Source organism: Pavona decussata, unplaced genomic scaffold, assembly GCF_977016875.1.
Source record: "Pavona decussata unplaced genomic scaffold, jaPavDecu1.1 SCAFFOLD_54, whole genome shotgun sequence".
Classification (NCBI taxonomy): domain Eukaryota; kingdom Metazoa; phylum Cnidaria; class Anthozoa; order Scleractinia; family Agariciidae; genus Pavona; species Pavona decussata.
Window position 1 is genome coordinate 102,029 of NW_028145476.1, and position 18,569 is coordinate 120,597.

General features: G+C 39.6%; 1 protein-coding gene across 1 annotated transcript; it reads right to left on the minus strand.

The window, feature by feature from the left end:
- Window positions 1-415: 415 nt before the first annotated feature.
- Window positions 416-16,130, minus strand: LOC146480195 (uncharacterized). Its single transcript, XM_085109904.1, has 6 exons — window positions 16,001-16,130; window positions 4,785-4,861; window positions 4,474-4,571; window positions 3,990-4,164; window positions 3,457-3,652; window positions 416-618 (listed from the first exon to the last, which is right to left on the minus strand). The coding sequence occupies exons 1-6, from the start codon at window positions 16,014-16,016 to the stop codon at window positions 416-418; spliced, it is 765 nt and encodes a 254-aa protein (XP_084966030.1). The 5' UTR covers window positions 16,017-16,130.
- Between the last annotated feature and the right edge of the window lie 2,439 nt (window positions 16,131-18,569).

Here is an 18,569-nt window from a genome sequence, read left to right on the forward strand (position 1 = left end):
GGAAGACTTTTTCTCAAACATTTACTGAGGTAGCAGTGTACAGGTGACCACGAAATAAAGGCTGACGGTATTTAGAAAAAAGGTTACAGAAGTGCTCAATGCAAAATCGGATGATGCCACTAATATCATCGCTGAGATTTTTTATCTAATAGATATAAACAATAGCGTTATTTATCTGATTAATGACTTCCACGCATTACCTTCAAGTGAAGAATAGATTGTTTCACGCAACATCTGAAGCGAGTTATTCTCGCAGTGTAGGTATTCCCCACTTTTAGTGTCCCTTCTAAAGGTAGGCTGTCGCAAATGAAGAAAGGTCTTTTCATTCGTTTGCTTCGCTTATTTGTTTGCTTTTTCGTTGTCATCTCAGGCCTCGGAACGTTCCTGGTTTGCTCACTAACTTACCGCTTCAACTTTAACCCTGGAGCGGAAGTCGATGATTCCGGTCAAACTGAAGAAATCCTTCTTCCACCATGAACACACCCACAGAGCCAGGTCTGGAATAGTAAGGAACATTTCCGACTCTGTTCAGTTGGGTCTTCATGTAAGACGAAGAAGATAGCTGACTTTCCTTGATCCTACCGTCTCTCATCCCCAACGGACGAAAACTGGAACACACTAGACAAAGCAGAATGAATCGATACTCTGATGATCTATGCAATGGAACAAACCTTGTAACTCAATATTTCTTCATCCACTGAAACCTTGGTGTGTGGCCTGATCATTTTGGTGGCTTAGAAACCTATGATTACACTTGATACCGAAAGAAAGAGGAAAGTTTTAGATTCAGAGAGGATATCCCTGGGTATATGCCCTATTTGATAAGAGATTCATCTTAAGTTCTTACTGCTTCAGTCACAGGCAGGGGGTCGCAGTTATTTTGTCTTTAAGGTAAGCCCTGACATCAAACACGTCATAATGAAACATGGTCCAATGAAAAGGAATTTATTTGCCGGCAAATAAAAACTTTTATGACTTCTGCCTACTTAGTGATTTAAATAGATTAACTAGGCTTATTAATTAACTCGGTATAGACCTGTGGGGGAGTTGTGGTGGAACATCGTTTCGGGGCGTGACTGGAAGTATATTTTCGATAAAACCCTAATTCTCATTACATAAAAATATTGAGCAAGAGTCACAAGACTATCCTGTGACCAAAGTAACAATAAAAATTACATTGAGCAATAATCACGAGCTTTCACGGAAAAGTACTTAGCCTCGACTTCAAACTGCCAGTATAAAATGTGGCCATTGCCTCGTGCTCGTCCTCTCAGTCTCAGACTTGACACGCTCTCCGAGTTCGACCCACCTCCTCCCCTTTCTTCATCTTTGTCATTTTTTTTTCAATTATTTTGTTTGTGTACATTTTCAACTTGTTGTTGGCCTTTCTTATAGTGCCCTCACCTTTGCTAGAGCTTAATAATTAAAATGATAGTTATTCATTGGTTTTATTTTACATTATTGGATTTAATTACTAATTAATAAAAGCGGCCATGACGCATGGCCAATATTAATCCCAACACTGGCTGGTTTATCTGTGTTTTGACGCTCTAAGCAAAGGAAGCTCGTCTGTTGGCATAAAACTGAATATTGGCACTTAATTGTATTACGCGTGGGAAAGGAGACATAAATGATAATGTCTCCCGATAATCACAAAAGGCTCTTTTTAAGGCACTGTATAGACTTTTGAGAATTGAAGATATGGTCGAGACAACAGCAACAATGTTGAAATCTTCAAAAACAAAACGACTATTTTTTGATTTTTCAGACATGTTTTGACGGTTCATCCGGCATCGTCAGTATTACGAAAACAAGTGTTGAATTTTATAGCGTGTATTATTAAGTAACAATGCATACGTTACATTACGTTACAGAATATTACGGTTCATGGATTCAAAGTTACAACGGACCTAAAATGCACGTGCACCTAACAAAAATGACTGTAGGTGAAGGTGGTAACAAGGAAAGTGTCAAATTAATATATTTCACCTTCTGATTGAGGTCGGGCATTTTCCATTTTATGTACATAGATTCTTTAAGCGTACGAAGCCTCTCAGGGCGAGGATCTTTCCCGTGGAACAAGTGCTTGAATTTGAACGTAGAAAACATAAGGCTGATATCAAAAAGTTCACAGAATCGATTGATGAGTTAATGCACTCTATTCTGTGTTATACCCGGGAAACGGCCAACGTAGGGGATCTTGCCTTCCCCTTCTCCTGCTTTGGGTATGTAACGATTGATTAACCTGTTAAGACATGTTCATGATATAGATTCTTACGAAAGATTTCAATTAATTTCTGAATATCATTGTGAAAACCCAACCAGGTGTTATTGATCTTAAACGTCTTGTCAATTGAGAGTTTTGACCAGCCCAATTTTGTAGCAAAGGGGTGTAAAACACAGAAAATTGGTAAGCACACCTGTGAAGGTCTTTTTGCGATAAGTGGTGGTGACAGGGAAGTTTGAGGCTTTATTGTCTAATAGCTCATCGAGTGGGGTGGATCATGGTTAATTTCCTTCTCCATAGTGAAATAATTTTTTGGGTGTTGACTGTTAATAAAAATAAAGATAAGGTCAGCATCCTGTTCCGAGGGAAAATGGCAAAATGTGTCGTGTAGATAACGACAGTAGAATAATGCTGCAGAATCCTTGTATTGTTCCAGACACAGCTTCTCATGGTGTCCCATGTATATATTGGCAAGAACGGGGACTAAGGGGGAGCCCATAGCTACACCATCAATCTAATCGTAAAATGTGCTCTCAAACAAAAAATGGGTTTCGGTGGTCGCAAAAGAGTAAAGTCTTTTCAGGTCAGAGGCGCTGAGTTTGAAGCCTGGATTTCCTTTGTTGATGTAATTGTCCGCCAGGTCAATACGTTCAACCAAGGGAATGTTGGCAAATATACTCTCCACATTAAACGAGACCATATAATTCCCCTTCATGGAAAACCTGTTAATATCACGAACAAATGTGAAGCAGTATCCGAAGCAACATGCTCAGATGGAATGTGTGGTTGGAGAAGGTTGCTTACAAATTTTGCCAGGTTGTAATTGAGGCTTTCCTTGTAGGCACCTTGACTAACAACCATTTTAGTGCACGTGCATTCTAGCTGCGTTGTAACTTTGAATCAACGCAACGTAATATTCTGTAACGTCATGTAACGTACGCATTGTGACTTGCGCGCTATAAACTTCAACACTTGTTTCATAACTGTCACACTGACGATGACCAATGTACCTTCAAAACATGTCATGTCGTTTTGTTTTTGAAGAATTGAACGAAAACTTTCCAATACTACTTGTCTAACTTAGCTTCTTGCTTTTAAGTTCATTCAGGTAGCCAGATTTGGTTGGTTTGCCTTTATCCACAGCTCTACAAAGTAAACTTTGTTTTATTGTGCTTGTGCCCTTTTGTTTGTTTGCTATTTTTTATTACGTTAAGCTAAAAGCTACTAACCTGGCGCGTAGTACACAAAAGTCGAGTATGCTTGTTCAGTATGTGGCGCTGCATCGGGACTTTCATCTTCCCAAGTGTACTCTACTGTAACAAAGATCGACGTTTCTGCAGTCTTCCCAGATGAGGTTATCTTCTGCTGATCAACATGGAACTTGACAGCGAGGAAGATATTTTCACAAGGAGCCATTTGCACAAACTAAAATCGATAAATGTTGATGAATGCAAAAGGGCCATTATCATCTGCATCCTTAATTGGGATGACACTTTATTAAACACCTTTTAAATTATAATCTAAAGAAAAGAGGTCTCTTCTCATGGGTAAATCCCAAATTAAAGAGCAAAGTCAGTTATGTTGCTAGGTTATCAATTTCAGTGAGAAAATCAGATCCAAATTATCCTTCCAATGCACAGAGCTTGAAAGGCCTTCTAAAGAGACGAAAGATTCTTTAGTATTTCTACGTTAGGTTAATAGTCCAGTTTAACATTGCCGGCAGTTCAGAATGAGCTACAATTCCATTCAAGTGTGATGTTACCTTCACAATTAAGGCCGATTCGTGGTCAACCAAGCCAGTGTATTGTGGTCCATGTATTGCTTGAGCAGAGTTGAATTTGAGTGTTGAAGGAAATGACCACCTCACAACAATGTTAGCGGCTGCCCCTCGAGAACTTGGTTTGTGAGCTATAATAAGGTGATTGGTGACTAAGCCACTGTCGAAAAATGAAAACGTCAAAAAAACTAGCTCCTGGTTAAGATAAAAAAAATTGCAAAGAAAAGCAAGAAAATAGAGTAATAAATCGTTTGTTAGATAAACCATTTATGTCTTGGCATGTTATGAGATGTTAGAGACCAACTACTACATGTAAAATATCCTTAATAATGTTGAAAACCAAAACTTGCATTTCTTACACATAATAATTGCTATCCTTTGAATGGTCTCCTGAAGAGAGTTTTCAGGTTGAGGATAAGGCGCATTCTAATCTTATGTTGCGATCACACTTTGAAAAAACGACACCCACCTTTGCAGAATGGGTTCAGAGATATTGGCCAACGACACGGTCACGTCAAGTTTAGGTTTTCCTCCGCTTCTAGCAACACAATTATCTTGGGAAACAACCTAAAAGTGGTGGTAAAGTCAAAGAAAAACTTTCATGTTGACGAATAATTTTTGCTGTAGTTTATGGTTTATAAGTAGATATGGTTTTATTTCTCGTATTCCTCGCTCCATATTTTTTTCTAAATAAATGTTTGAAAGAAAATTCGCACACTAGTCGGGGGTGATAACCATTACACCACCAGTGCTAAAGCTTACATGATGATTTGGACCTACCATCCCTTGTCTCCAAATTAATAGTAGTAAAAGCAGTGCCATCGTAGTCTTTCGGATGAAACTAGAACTTCCACTCCCTAAGAGAAAATAGGGAAGGCAAGAAACGGTTATTGTTTCATGTACTTAAAACAAGGAGGCCATTTCTACATCTACAATCTATTAAGTTTGTAAAATCGCAAGATATCACACCAACTGATAAAATAATAATAACAATAACAATGCTAAAATCCAAGAGCTTAAAAGCATACAATAATATGAAAACTGAATAAAACTAATACGGCAGAGTATTAAAAGCTATCGAGCAACTTAGATCTAGAACTATATACGGACGTTGAATTTACAATATCTTTGGGGAGGGAGTTCCATTCGCTGATTGTGCGCGGGAAGAAGGAAAACTTGAAAACAGCTTTCTTTGCCCTGGGTACTATAAACTTAAAAGAGTGGCTCCCTCGGGTTCTACTTTCACTGTTTGGTTTCAGGTGGGCAGCTACTGAAAAATCCGTCAGTTTGAGGGAGAGTTTATACATAAAAGATAGACTGGCGGTTTTCCTTCCAGTGGTTAGGGTTTCCCAATTAAGTGACACTTTCTCTAAGAGCGGTCCACTGCGTTTCAGGTCGGAAAAAAGTTTGCCCTCAAACTTTGCCCGGTAAGTCATCTTGGGTCGTATGCAAATGAAATGAATTTAGTTTTTGGAAATACGTTAAAATAGATTTTTTACAGGCCACAACAGTCAGAGCGGTCGAGGACCTAAATTTGGGCGTGGCGAAAATAGAAAATTGCATAAAATTGATGAGCTCGCTGCTCGAAAACCAGGAAACGCCACGAAAATTCATTATAATTCCTAAGTAAAGTGGTCCTTCAAAGGTATGAAATGCATATTCATTTTCATTTGTTTTAATTTTTAGGGTCACAAAAATTGATATTATTAACCCTCGTTAGAACGCTTTCTGAAAACCGGTGAAAGTACCCTGTCTTTGCCGGCATTTATTTCACAAGTCCAGACCGAACCATTCTAAATTCCAACTGAACTTTGCTAAACAGATGTTAGAAAGCACAGAAATATAAAAATACCTTGCGCTTTTTATCTTCCTTGATCACAGTGACTTCGCACTTTTGGTGCTTTTTCGAATATGACACCCACATTATGCAAATGAGGTTGTTGATCAAATTCAGATTGTTATAAAACAAAACATTCTTAATCGCTAAATTTTACCATTCTAAATTAACTACACCGAAAAGCACACAAAACTAAAACGCATAAACGGGTTTAACCGTCTAAAAATGCTTTTAAACTGATGAATTATTTAGTATTGTTTAGAATGCTATGTAAAATAATGTAAACATTTAATATGCTAAATGCGCTGTCTACGAAACTTAGTCCTATATAAAGAAATTTTTCATCTCGCTGTTTCCTACTGTCGATTTTTATTTTTTGAAAAGTACTATTGAAAATTTGTACACGTTTTTGGTATCAAAAACGTGAAGATCAATTCAGCTTTAAATGGATGCTGTGATTTGCATTGAAATCGACAACACTTGATTCTGTGTTTCACTCTAGATTATTTCTTGATTGCCTTTTTTATTTGGTAAATGACTACTAAAACGACAATGCTAACAACACCATCTTATTTTTTCCCGATCTACGACCAACGTACAGAACAATTTGATGAAGAAAGTTTTCTTTTGCCGGATGCGGCATTTTAACGACATAACTCCTGTACTGGAGAAGTTTATAGGTCAACGTCCTTTAAACTCCTCAGTTAACTTCCTAATTTTCTCCATATTGATTCCATTCACCACTGCTTTGAATACATTATTACTCTTTATTCTCATACATGATAAGCAATATTCAACACCGTACAATTAAAGCTTACTGGCGTGTAGCTACTAACTTTTGGAATCTGAGCGGGAATGGCCTCCGTTGACATCAATGTCCGTTTCAGGGGCAGTAATACTGACAATTTCCTCATATAAACAATGACCTTTGCATGCACCGCGCTTTGAAACTGTAAAACGCGGTTAACAAATGAAAAGACAAGATCCTTCCTTAAAATCTTCTAAGCTTACTTCAAAATGACTGTTATGCTATATGCTTTACATATAACGTGTTTTATTTGTGAAGTCCGATAAATACCGGGAAAAAAAATGACCGCGCACCATTTGCGCGCGCGCTGGAGCGCCCAATTTTTCTCATAGGAAAGACGCGGTTTCAAAATGGTGGGAATTTGTTGCAATCCGCGCGGAAAGTCCCACACAAAACACCAAAAGATGTTACGTTACCTTTAGGAAAGTTCCCCTAGGAACTCATTTACATCACTAGTGTGACTGTGGTTTGGATATGATTTCCTAATTACCATAAAATTTTGCTAACTTTAGCCTTGAATTATTGATCATTTGAAGTCGTTTAAAAAAACTCATTCGTGCCTCGTTTTTTCAACCTACTTCTCAGTGTTTGGATATCTGATGAAACACACCTTCTCGTGTTTGATATATTGCATATAACGCGTAATTTTACTTGAGAAATACGGCGCTAGTTAATTGAAACGTTTACAGAGACCGTTGCTCCCTAATCTCGTTCCTGTCTTTCACAGTTATTACATAACTGTTCGCTGCTTATTCGGCATTGCATTGCAACTACACTCCGAGATCATTTCCTTCATTTTTGAAAGAAGGACTGCCTTGGTATCTTTGGATCGGACTGAAAGATCAAAATGTTTGCACATCTCTCGAAGCATCGGAACCTTGAAACTTGGTAGCTTCCCATCTCTTGACAAGGTGCACAAATCATAAATATCGTACAGGATTGGGTGGGTCAGGCCTATTTTCCCCAGGACTACCTCTGTTGTATCTCTTAGACGTTCCTCATCTATGTCGCAAGCGTACTCCTCTACCAGATCGTCCAGCTCTTCTGCGTCGGTATCCTCTTTTTCACTTTCTGTAGGCTCTGTGTCCATCTGGTGCCCCTGCTTGATGCTTGCTGATAACCTCGAGAAAAAACCTTGAATCTGACACTTAGAGAGCCACTCCGTTCTATCGAACATTCTCTCTCCGTCTATTGTGGAAGCCGTTCGCATATCCTTAGCAACCTGTGCTGGATCTTCTCTCCTGCCAGTGCCTTGCCCAATATTAAACTTATGTATCAGATACCGCCGAACCTTTTCCGGAAACCTCGCCCCTCTGCACTTCTTGTGAAGTGCCCAGCTCTTCAGTAATCGTGGGGTACTTGAAAGGGATTCTTTCACCGCTGCTGATGCTCCTGTCAATCCTTTCCCTTGTATTGTTAATGTCTGGAAGTGGCTGACCCAGTCTCTCCTTAGCTTATCATACAGACACTCCTTCCCAGGCTGTCGCGGGATTTCTTGATGACCAAACATATTCATATGGAGGTCTAGGTCCGACCGACTTTGAAACTCTTCATTGCAGCTTGGCTCGGGACATTCATATAGCTTGTCCTCACTAAGATCGGCTCTGCTTTGCTCTTTTGACGTGAACTGGCGAACAGTAGTAAGGAAGAATGGGATCTTCTCCATGAGATCTGATTTTCTCTGCGGACAAATTACAATGTCATTCCATGGAATAAACTTGCCAGGACCGACATTGAACGCTCTCCAGACACGTAGGCCTTCTTTAGTAAACTCGAAATTGTGTAGATTGCTGTAGTTCGGAATCTTCCTTATCTCTAGCGTTGTGTATTGCTCTTGGACAGCGCATACCGTCGCTGTCGTCCCCTTAACTGGCCTCTCTTTCAAAGCGGTATGCATATCTTGTGCAGATACGACATCATGACCCTCGTTACAATACCTTCTAATAGCTGCCTTAATCGGGCACAAGATTCTATCGCACATGTCCTTTCCCGATTGAGGTTCGGAGTGGTCGTATCTGACGATCTCTATCCCCTGGCGATATCCGAGCTCTCGGAAGGATGAAACCAGCTTGCTATTGTGGTAACACCCTGCTTCATCTGATCTCAAGTAGGCCTTAATTATTCCTGGGTGTCGCAGCTTAATGGTAAAAAGAAGGTTCTCCAGGATTGATAGCACTGCAAACCAGTCCTGTCGACAACTGTCAAGAAGGTGAACGTAGCAGGTTACTTCAAGGCTTTCTTCTCGTCTTGTTATGACGCTACTCACATGCCAATTGATTCCTCTCTTGGCAAACCACTCTGCCTGCTTCTCTCGAAACTTCATGACTGTAAACTTCATCGCCCAATCAACTACTATGACCACTTTATCTTCTTCTATGGAGTTTAAAATTTGCTGCTTTGCTTGATCCTGATTCTGAGCTCGTAAAATATGGGCTTTCCATTCAAAGATTTTAAAGGCGGCACCCTTCGCGTCATGCTGAAGGTCGTCTGTTTGATCTTTTCCGAGCTGTGCCTCGTACTTAGGAATGGCACTTTCTACTTCCTCCACGATACTTTTCAGGCTCTCGCAGTCTGCGCACGCCATGTCATGGGTGTGGCTGCATGCGTCCTGGTAGTCAGCGTCACTGGCATCGCTCAAAGCAAAGACTCTACAATGATCAGGGCAGGAGCTGCCATCCTCTTTGCAATGGTCACAGTATTAAGTCTTGAGATATAACTTGCCTTCTCGAAGCTTCTTTCTAGCTTGTTCACACCAGTCTTTTGCTGCCCCAACGTGCTCTAGCTCGTCTACGATTCTTAGCAAATCCTTAAAACCATCAGCACCGTCAGCTGCTGTATTATCGAGACCTCGCAATGATTTCCTCTGTGAAGCTTCTTGGACGTCAAGTACTCTCCACATGGTGGAGTTACTGATCGGGTTAAATCCAGTTTCCTTGCAATGTTCAAGGTATTGGTTGATGATAGTGCACCTGGCCACTGTGCGGACGACGTTAGGCATAACAAGTTCTTCCCCACTCTCAAGTTTAAGGGTGCGAGTACCGTAAGCTACATCTTGGTAGTAATATGGCCGCATGCTAAACTCCAAGAAATGGTCTAGTTGGCGCTGATCCACACGGATTCTGTGTCGCGGTAATCTTTCAACAGGTATTCCGGGTCCTTCAATCTTCGCTTGAGCTCTTGCCTTCTTTATTTGCCTTTCAGAGAGATCTTCAAATGGCTTATGGATTTCTTTAAGCTATTTTTTTGTGAATCGATCGGCGTAGATACTAAGTATTTGTGTTTTTACAGACCTGGACGGGGCATTTTGATATGCAACAACGAGGGCTTTCAGGCCGACACCACCAATTTCAGTCTTATTGTTGTGTTGATCTATTACTGCCTGGAACAATTGCTCTCCATCATTGGGCGCTATTACATCACACAACAACTGACACACTTGCTCTGTTTTCTGGACAACTGCTGATCTTTCAGCTTTGGGGCAACTTTCCCAGCAAGCTACTTGTGACTCCAGGGGATCGATTTTAGGCTTTCTTGCAGCATCGGCAAGGCTGTCAATGCAGGAATTGAAAACTTGCACTGGCCCTCCATTATTTTCTTCAGTTAATCCAAATTCGTCCATTTCCATGCTATCGTCAAACGCAAGCAAGGCTGAAGGCGTCCAAGTTTCATTAGAGTTGCATCCCCGCCTCAAAACACAGGGTGTTATGGCTGAGTACATTGAAGACTGGAGTTGAGCTGATGCTGCTTCTTTGCAAGGCCTTAAAATGAAAAATTAATTTTAATTGAGAGCCAGCAAAATTGGAACAACGGCATTTTTAGTGTACTTATGTACAAAAAAATAGACGGGGTGTGTTCCTTTTCGGTTGCATGTGCTTGCTGTAAAAAGCATAAGTGCATCAAAAGGGAGTGAATTAGTTTAAATGTAGACTTTACTACCTTGGTCATCTCCATCTCGAAACTCAATCGATTTTAAATGTGTAATTTAGAGGGGGTCAACCTTCTTTTTGTGCTTTATTTTGAGTTATGTCTTGGGCAGAATAAAAGAAAAAAAATTGGTCCCTCATTCTCCCCTCTAAATCAATCAGTATGAATTTGCGTGCAAAGCAAAATGCGCCATGTTTCAATCACTGAAAAAAAAAAGGTCTTAATTTTTTATTTCAATTGTCCAAGATTGTAGCTATTAATATGTTTTTTGAGGCTCCCAAAGCGTGCGCAACAATCCCCCCCCCCCCCCCCTAAAGCAGATACTGAAAATGCCCCTCAATTTAATGCTATAGCCATTTTTTGAACGCGACAGCCATTTGTATAGAGACCGGCGTAAATGGGGCTGCAGTATGGAGTAAAAAATTCTTGCCACAATGACGGGGCCGTCCCACATGTTGTTATTGTGCTTTATCTTATAACGAATATCACCAAATATGGCAATGTTTATCTTATTGCGGAGATTGCCTTGCTGTAACAAATTGATTCAAACTAATCAAATAGGATTAAACTTATTATAAGCCAGGCTGCATTCATAAATATCAAGATTTTAAAAGGTGCGTGCGCCGAGTTCTTTTCTTTACGAAAGGTTAGAAACAATGTTATAGTCTGATTTTTCTCTATATACCTACATTTTTTGGTAGATATTTTTACAAAATAACTCACCTCGCTCCTGGATTGGACGTTTGTACAGATTCCTTTTCCGAAGTTGCACGGAAGATCCAAGGCATTTCTTTCACAGAGGCATTGTGTTGGTTGCGGCAGTTGTTGCAAATAACTTATTTGATCAAAAAGAAAGTCAAATTACTCAAGGAAGGTTCTACAACTGACTTCGGACTTATTCCTCGCGAAGCGAGGTTAATAAATTTGTCGGGCCGAAGGCCGCGCTCGGGAGCTAAGCCGTTCGAATTCGAGCCGAACATATATTTATATGTTTATATATTTCCGTGAAGGTGTCCGTGCTGTTGCCTGGCAACAGTGCGCAAACAAAGTATGAATGGCGTCAGACTGGCGTCGTCTGAAAAAAATTTGCATACATCGGAAAAAATATGCGTGCATGATCAAATTTCAACTGCAATGTTCATCAATATTCACTGGATACAGAACTATCTCTCCAGAATATTTTCCCTTTCTTTTAGAAATCTTTTTTGTGAAAGATTGCATTGAAGAAATTACACGTTTGTGGCCGCGGTAATATAATTTTCCGTGGGAAATAAATTCATCGAACACGACAGCGCTGCACGCCCGTTGTACATTACATCGCGTCAGAAATAGATTTTCAACCGCAAACTAGCCTGTGGAACTACGAAAAGACCATGCTCATAAAAAAATCCTATGCCCCTTTTAATCTCCTCATTTGATGCTACAGGACGAGTAAAGAGGGTTTTCCACCCAGCCCCAGCTTCGCGAGGTTTTGCGAGTCACGTATTTCTAGTTTCTCATGTTCGGGCTACTGCGCTACGCAGTCTAAGAAGCATATGTGAAAATACCACATGAACATTTTTTTATCGGGGGATGTTTCAGTACAATTTCGTTTTGATACGCAATATGGGGGGGGGGGGGGGTAGAGTGGGGGTGCCCTTAACCCCCCGAAGGCGATAAAATTGGACAATTTTCATTATATTCACAGAGACCTCCTAAAGTAAAGAACTATCTAAAACACGACAGGTATCTTTCTGCTCCGCAAGGGCTACTTTAGGTTAATAAACCGAGGAGGGACTGGGGAAGGGGATAAACTCGAGCGCGCCTTTTTTTTTCTTTGCTCTTCCTTTACTCCTTTCCACCCGATTTTTTTACGCCCATTTTTGGAGAATATCATATGCAAAGAAAAGAGATGGCCAATAATATATCACATACTGTGTACCAAAGAACCCGATATTTCAAAAACATAATGAGATGTCAAGAATGCCTTTACATTTCCAATTCTGTCGCAATATTAGTGTGAAACCAGCAAGAGCAAAAAGGAAAGGCTGCTACATCCAAAAGTATTAAACGAGGGTCTTTGTTTTGGGAACTTTACCGCGTGTGCGAAAGAAGAAAATAAAACAGGGAGAAAAGCGAAGATCATTCAATTACAAACAGAGGTAGATAATTCAATTAGACGCTAATTGTAAAAGCCAACAAACTGAACGAAAATACCGGCAAATGCCGTGAGAAAAAAATCTCAGACAGGGAGCTCGAATTAGGCACACTTCCCCGCCACATTTTCACTCTAAACATGTTGCAAAATTAAATCCTAGAAAAATTCAACACCAACTTGAAGTTCTTCATCATAAATAAAAGTCAGTTTGCTATAACTGATTTTATGTAAGAGAACGGTCACAAGGAAGTAACTATTATGTACGCACCTGAACCGATTTGGACAAGGACACCATACATTTGATGAATAGCCTTAGACATCTCAAGAGTAACAGAATACCGGCTCTTTGCCCCCTTCTGGCTCCTACCAGGACGTCCCTGATGAGCGGGATACTGGCATGCTGTTCTCGGGCGCCAGAACTTCCCCAAGGTGTGCCTATGTTTGGCGCATACCGACATTTGTTCTACGACGGTCTGTTCCAAATCAAAAAGGCCAGCCCTGGCCAGGATTAGCTCTCCCTCCGTTATAGTTTCTCGCGATAAATGAACAGACGCAAGGTGGCTTTCTATTGATTCAGTGCAATGAAGCAAATTAAAGAAACCTGAAATGCCTCTTGAATCACTACAAATCCCCGAACGTGACAGGAAGCACGACATCTTGTTTCGGAATGCACAATTTCCCTTATTACCCAAGTCTTGACGTCAAGGATCGAGAAATTTGTATAAAGGGAATAAGGAATACGGGACGTGGATTGGGCTACAAAACTCTTTAATGCAGATTCAAATTTGAGGGTAAGTCGTAAACGAGCTGTTTATGTTCAATGAAATACATGTGCAATAAAGTACATGTAATTGTTTCTCATAAGCGTCAAGTTCAAATTCTAAGCCACGCTTCTAACCTCATGCCAGTTGAGGGTCCAGGGCACTTATTTCAAATTTCAGATTTTCCCTGCCGTCCTTTTTGAGCTGGTAATGACACCTTCAGTGTCCCAAGGGTGCTCTAAATGGTATGGAATGGAATTATGGCGAACATTTCCAGGACACATTGGGGGCGCGTATTCGAGAGGTAGCACTTTTTCGAGGATTTATGGTATTTTAGTGGACTGCCTGTCAACTAGCTTGGAGTAGTTTTAAAATTACACTTACGCTATAAACAACACAGCAACAATATACTGTACTGATGCTCCTTAATGTGGGATTTGATTATCTTTCTCTAGGAGGAAAGCTCGTGTTGAATTTTCAGTAATAATGACTTTAAAATAATTACACTGAAACAATGAGACATTACATTAAAAATATTAACTACACCAAAAAGTACAGGTTAGAAGCTTTGGCATTTGCGTCGAAGGGCCTGGAGTGAAACTCTCAGAGCGAGACACCAGTCCGCCGGGATTGCAACCGGAACACATCGCGACGGACGGATAGACGGATTATCCTTCCCTCGCTTCCTAGGAAATCTTTCTTTTTCTGTGCAGTTTGTTTTTCCTTCCGGCTTTCATGTACAAGTTCTTATCAATTCAATTTGAGCAACATATTGATAATGCCCAGCTTTTGAAAATTAATAAATCACATGTTTTACTAAAGGGAATTCAATTTTTTCTTATTACTACATGGAAATTTTTTGCGAACTGTAATAGAATGACAACTTGCACTTCAAAAGACAAATGGCTAAAACAACTTCTAGACCACCGAAATCTTTTTCGTGGTGTGGTGCAGAAGTTTATATTATCTATATATTGAGAAAGGCACTTAACGTGGAGGGATATCCTCCTAGTCTGCTTGTCAATTTCAGTGATTTGTGATTAATTCAGATGGCAGTAGGCCAAACTCAGCGAAATGTTTTACTTCCTAAAGGACCTTCAAGCAATGAATACCAATTGAATGGCGTCAACAAAGCAAACATGCAAAAATGGAAAAACAAATAATACTAACAATAATAATAATAATAATGAAAATAAGTTTCTTAGAACCTAAATACTGTTTAGCAGACAGACTAATTTGCATAAAAATTCCCCACAAAGTGTCATAAAATCGGGGCCGAATTATTCACCAATTTAAGGCATTTGTAAACGGTTAAAACCGTTTATGCGTGTTATTTTGTGTGTTTTTTGGTGTGGTTAATTTAGAATGGTAAAATTTAGCGATTAAGAATGTTTTGTTTTATAACAATCTGAATTTGATCAACAACCTCATTTGCATAATGCCGGTTTCATATTCGCAAAAGCACCAAAAGTGCGAAGTCGCTGTGATCAAGGAAGATAAAAAGCGCAAGGTATTTTTATATTTCTGTGCTTTCTAACATCTGTTTAGCAAAGTTCAGTTGGAATTTAGAATAGTTCGGTCTGGACTTGTGAAATAAATGCCGGCAAAGACAGGGTACTTTCACCGGTTTTCAGAAAGCGTTTTAATGAAGGTTACTAATATTAATTTTTGTGACCCTAAAAATTAAAACAAATCCAAATAAATATGCATTTCATACCTTTGAAGAATTACTTAACTTAGGAATTATAATGAATTTTTGTGGCGTTTCCTGGTTTTCGAGCAGCGAGCTCATCAATTTTATGCAATTTTCTATTTTCGCCACGCCCAAATTTAGGTCCTCGACCGCTCTGACTGTTGAGACCTGTAAAAAATCTATTTTAACGTATTTCCAAAAACTAAATTCATTTCATTAGCATACGACCCAAGATCATTTACTGGGCAAAGTTTGAGGGCAAACTTTTTTCCGACCCGAAACGCAGTGGACCGTTCTTAGAGAAAGTGTCACTTAAGTTCCTGCAGCATTTCCGTCACGCTTGCATAAGGGTTGTAGTTGAAAGCGCAGAATCGTGCTGCCTTTCTCTGAACTCCCTCCAGCTTTTCGAAGTCCTTCTCGTGGTACGGATCACATGCGGCACTTCCATATTCGGGGGTTCGTCGGGCTAAGGTCTTGTACGCCGTTTCCCTTACCGATCTGGGACAGTTATATAAGTTTCGCCGCACAACGCCAAGGACTTTACAAGCTTTGCTTGAAACTGTGGATTTTTTACAAGTCATTCAACTAACGTGGTAAATACTAAGAAAACATGAAAAAAAAAAAACAGGAAAGCAAATAAATAAATATTTCAAAAGGTAAAAAATGTTACCACACGACATGTACCTTTCAAAAATACCTAACCATAGTTACAAGACATTAATTCCAGAACACCGGGAGAAAGAAATCAAATAAATTATTGAAGCAATAACTCATTATGTGCTCTAACCGAAAATTTGGAGACGAAAATGCGAGGAGTTGAAAAATGTCAACCAAACCTTCTATAAGCTGCATTCCATTCCGACCCAGTCCATCAATGGTTACAGACGATCAGGAGAATTTTAGTATACTGGTGGTAGTTTATAGCAAAACTGGAGCATCATTTGTAGGTTTCTATTAATATCAAAACGTTTTAGTGCTTTGAAATGACACGTTGCCTTTGAGAGTCGTACAACTATCCACCTTAGTCTGTTTTTTTATATATTATTCTAAGGTATTCACGAATTTTTTCAGACATCAAAACAAAGAATATTGAAAACTACCAATTAGCTTAATGGATGAGTCCTTCTTCCCAATGGTTAGCTTTGTTGTTTAGCATCAATTTGTTCAACAAACATAAAATATTAATCACGAAACGAGGTCTACATCACAATCTACAACTTTCATTTAAATTCGAATAATATGCAGCATCTGTTAGCCACGGCTGACTTTTCATTCCAAAGCGGTCTGTGTGTCTTGTAAATGACACATCTGTGCGAGGGTAATATACTTAGCCCTCCCCCCATAGTCGTTGTTGTTATGTGACGTTGATCGCGTTTCCAAATAAGGCAATGACATGTGAGCGAGAAATTGTACGGTGAATTAAGAGTTGAACAGCGAGTCAGTTTTTGTGAGTTTGCCGATTAAAAGCTGAGTTAAACACAAAGCAATCGACTGAGTTTACAGCAGGCCTACTCAGGGACCTTAAGTCGCGTTAAGTCGCTTAAAGTTGCCTAAAGTCGCCTTAAGTCGCCTTAAATACCCCCGGCGGGGGGAGGTGGAAATCTCATATTAAATTGACGGGGGTGATTGCCATACCCTTTAGGGGTTAATATTTGTGATTTGATACCCCTTAGGGTGTTAAAAGCTAAAATTACTACCGTCAGATACAGTGTGGTAGCTTTTAGGGTAATGAGCCAAAAAATATGACAGGCAGAAAATGTCAATCAACTGATTTGGTACCTCCTAAATAAAATGATAAAAAACAATTATTCAGATCATGCCCACAAAGCAGAATTCTGATACATTTTAGGGCTTCTTTTCAAACTTTTCGAGTTTATCCCTTTCATTTTTATATGGGAGCCCCCCCTCCAGCCCCTGCCGATCTTTAAAAATCGCTTAGATTATAAAAAGCTCAAATTTCTCCCAGAGGATAAACTTCCCCATTTCAATAAAAACAAATATGAATTTGTTGTCCATAATAGTGTGTTCATTGGGTTACTGATCTTTGTCAGTGAATCAACTGATGGTCGTAATGTTATAATATATAATTCCATCAACCATTCCCCCATTCAAATATGAGAACTTTAAAGCTGGGGTTGGAGGACCCTTTCTAAAAGTAAAAGACCTGGTTGTTACACATTTTAACAGAAACCCTAAATTAATGGTACAAGAATATTCTTTCACTGGCATGGCTCCAATACTCTTGCACTCCAAGAAGCCTTCTTGGCAGTTTGCCATATTTATGCAATAAACTGCCCACCTACGAATAAGCACCCACTTCGAATAAGCGCCAACCCCGAAAGCCCAAAAAGTCAATGAGAGCCTGCCCTCAAATAAGAGCCCACCCTGCCCTCTCCCAACAAAATACATTTCGGTACTAGCCCAGCATGAAGCAAGATCAGTGTCAGTTGTGTTCCAAAATTGGTTTTAGATACGATACTCAAAGAACTTTTATATTGTTTATGTTAGATTTTGCACTTTTTGTGTCTTGTCTACAAGTTGCATGATCTTTTGTTAAGGATTGTAAAAATTGATAGGTTCAATTTTTAGGGGAGTTGTGTGCGAGAGTAGTAGACTAAGCCCTCCCCCCATAGTTGTTGTTGTTATGTGACGTTGATCGCGTTTCCAAATAAGGCAATAACATGTGAGCGAGAAATTTTACGGTGAATTGTGAGTTGAACAGCGAACCAGTTTTTGTGAGTTTGCCGATTTAAAGCTGAGTTAAACACAACGCAATCGTGTGTTTACAGTTTACCGATAGGGTGTTCGGTATACACTCTTCATTTCGGGGTTAAGACTCACTACCGTAATCAACTATCAGATATCAACCGGACAACACTTCTTATCATTCCAATCGGGCGGGAACAAGAAATTATCTGAAAACAACTACAAATGGGACCTTCAAATAATAAAACAGACCTTTAGCCAGATGGACTCATGATAAAAAAATATTTTTGAATGACGACGGCTTTCAGTTGCCGCATGAGTATTTGAATGAAGCTCTAAGGACATTAGCTTAATAAGGCAAACATTTGCATTTTTCTTGCTATGTTTTGTGCTCGTTTTAACAAATCGTATCACTTCCCCCAGATGAAGGCTGAAGTTTTAGCCGAAACGTTGAGTTTTAAACATTCAGTTTCCATTTTTTCTAACCAGAATAACGTTTTATTTGTCATCATTTATCAAAAATTACCTGAAAATTACTATAAGTAGGACCTTCAAACATTACGACGTTTATCACCATGTTTTGTCTTCCCGATCAGTTTGCTGCTGGACTCATCAGATATGCTCTTCAAAAACGTTCCATTTAACCTTGAGTCCCATTAATTTTTGTTATTGTATTGTAAAGTGTTTAACTAAACGCTT

Coding starts and splice junctions, on each gene's coding strand:
- LOC146480195 (XM_085109904.1), bottom strand. Junction 4,572..4,784: donor TAATTTGGAGACAAGGGATG/GTAGGTCCAAAT, acceptor CACCACTTTTAG/GTTGTTTCCCAAGATAATTG. Junction 4,165..4,473: donor TCTGAACCCATTCTGCAAAG/GTGGGTGTCGTT, acceptor ATTTTTCGACAG/TGGCTTAGTCACCAATCACC.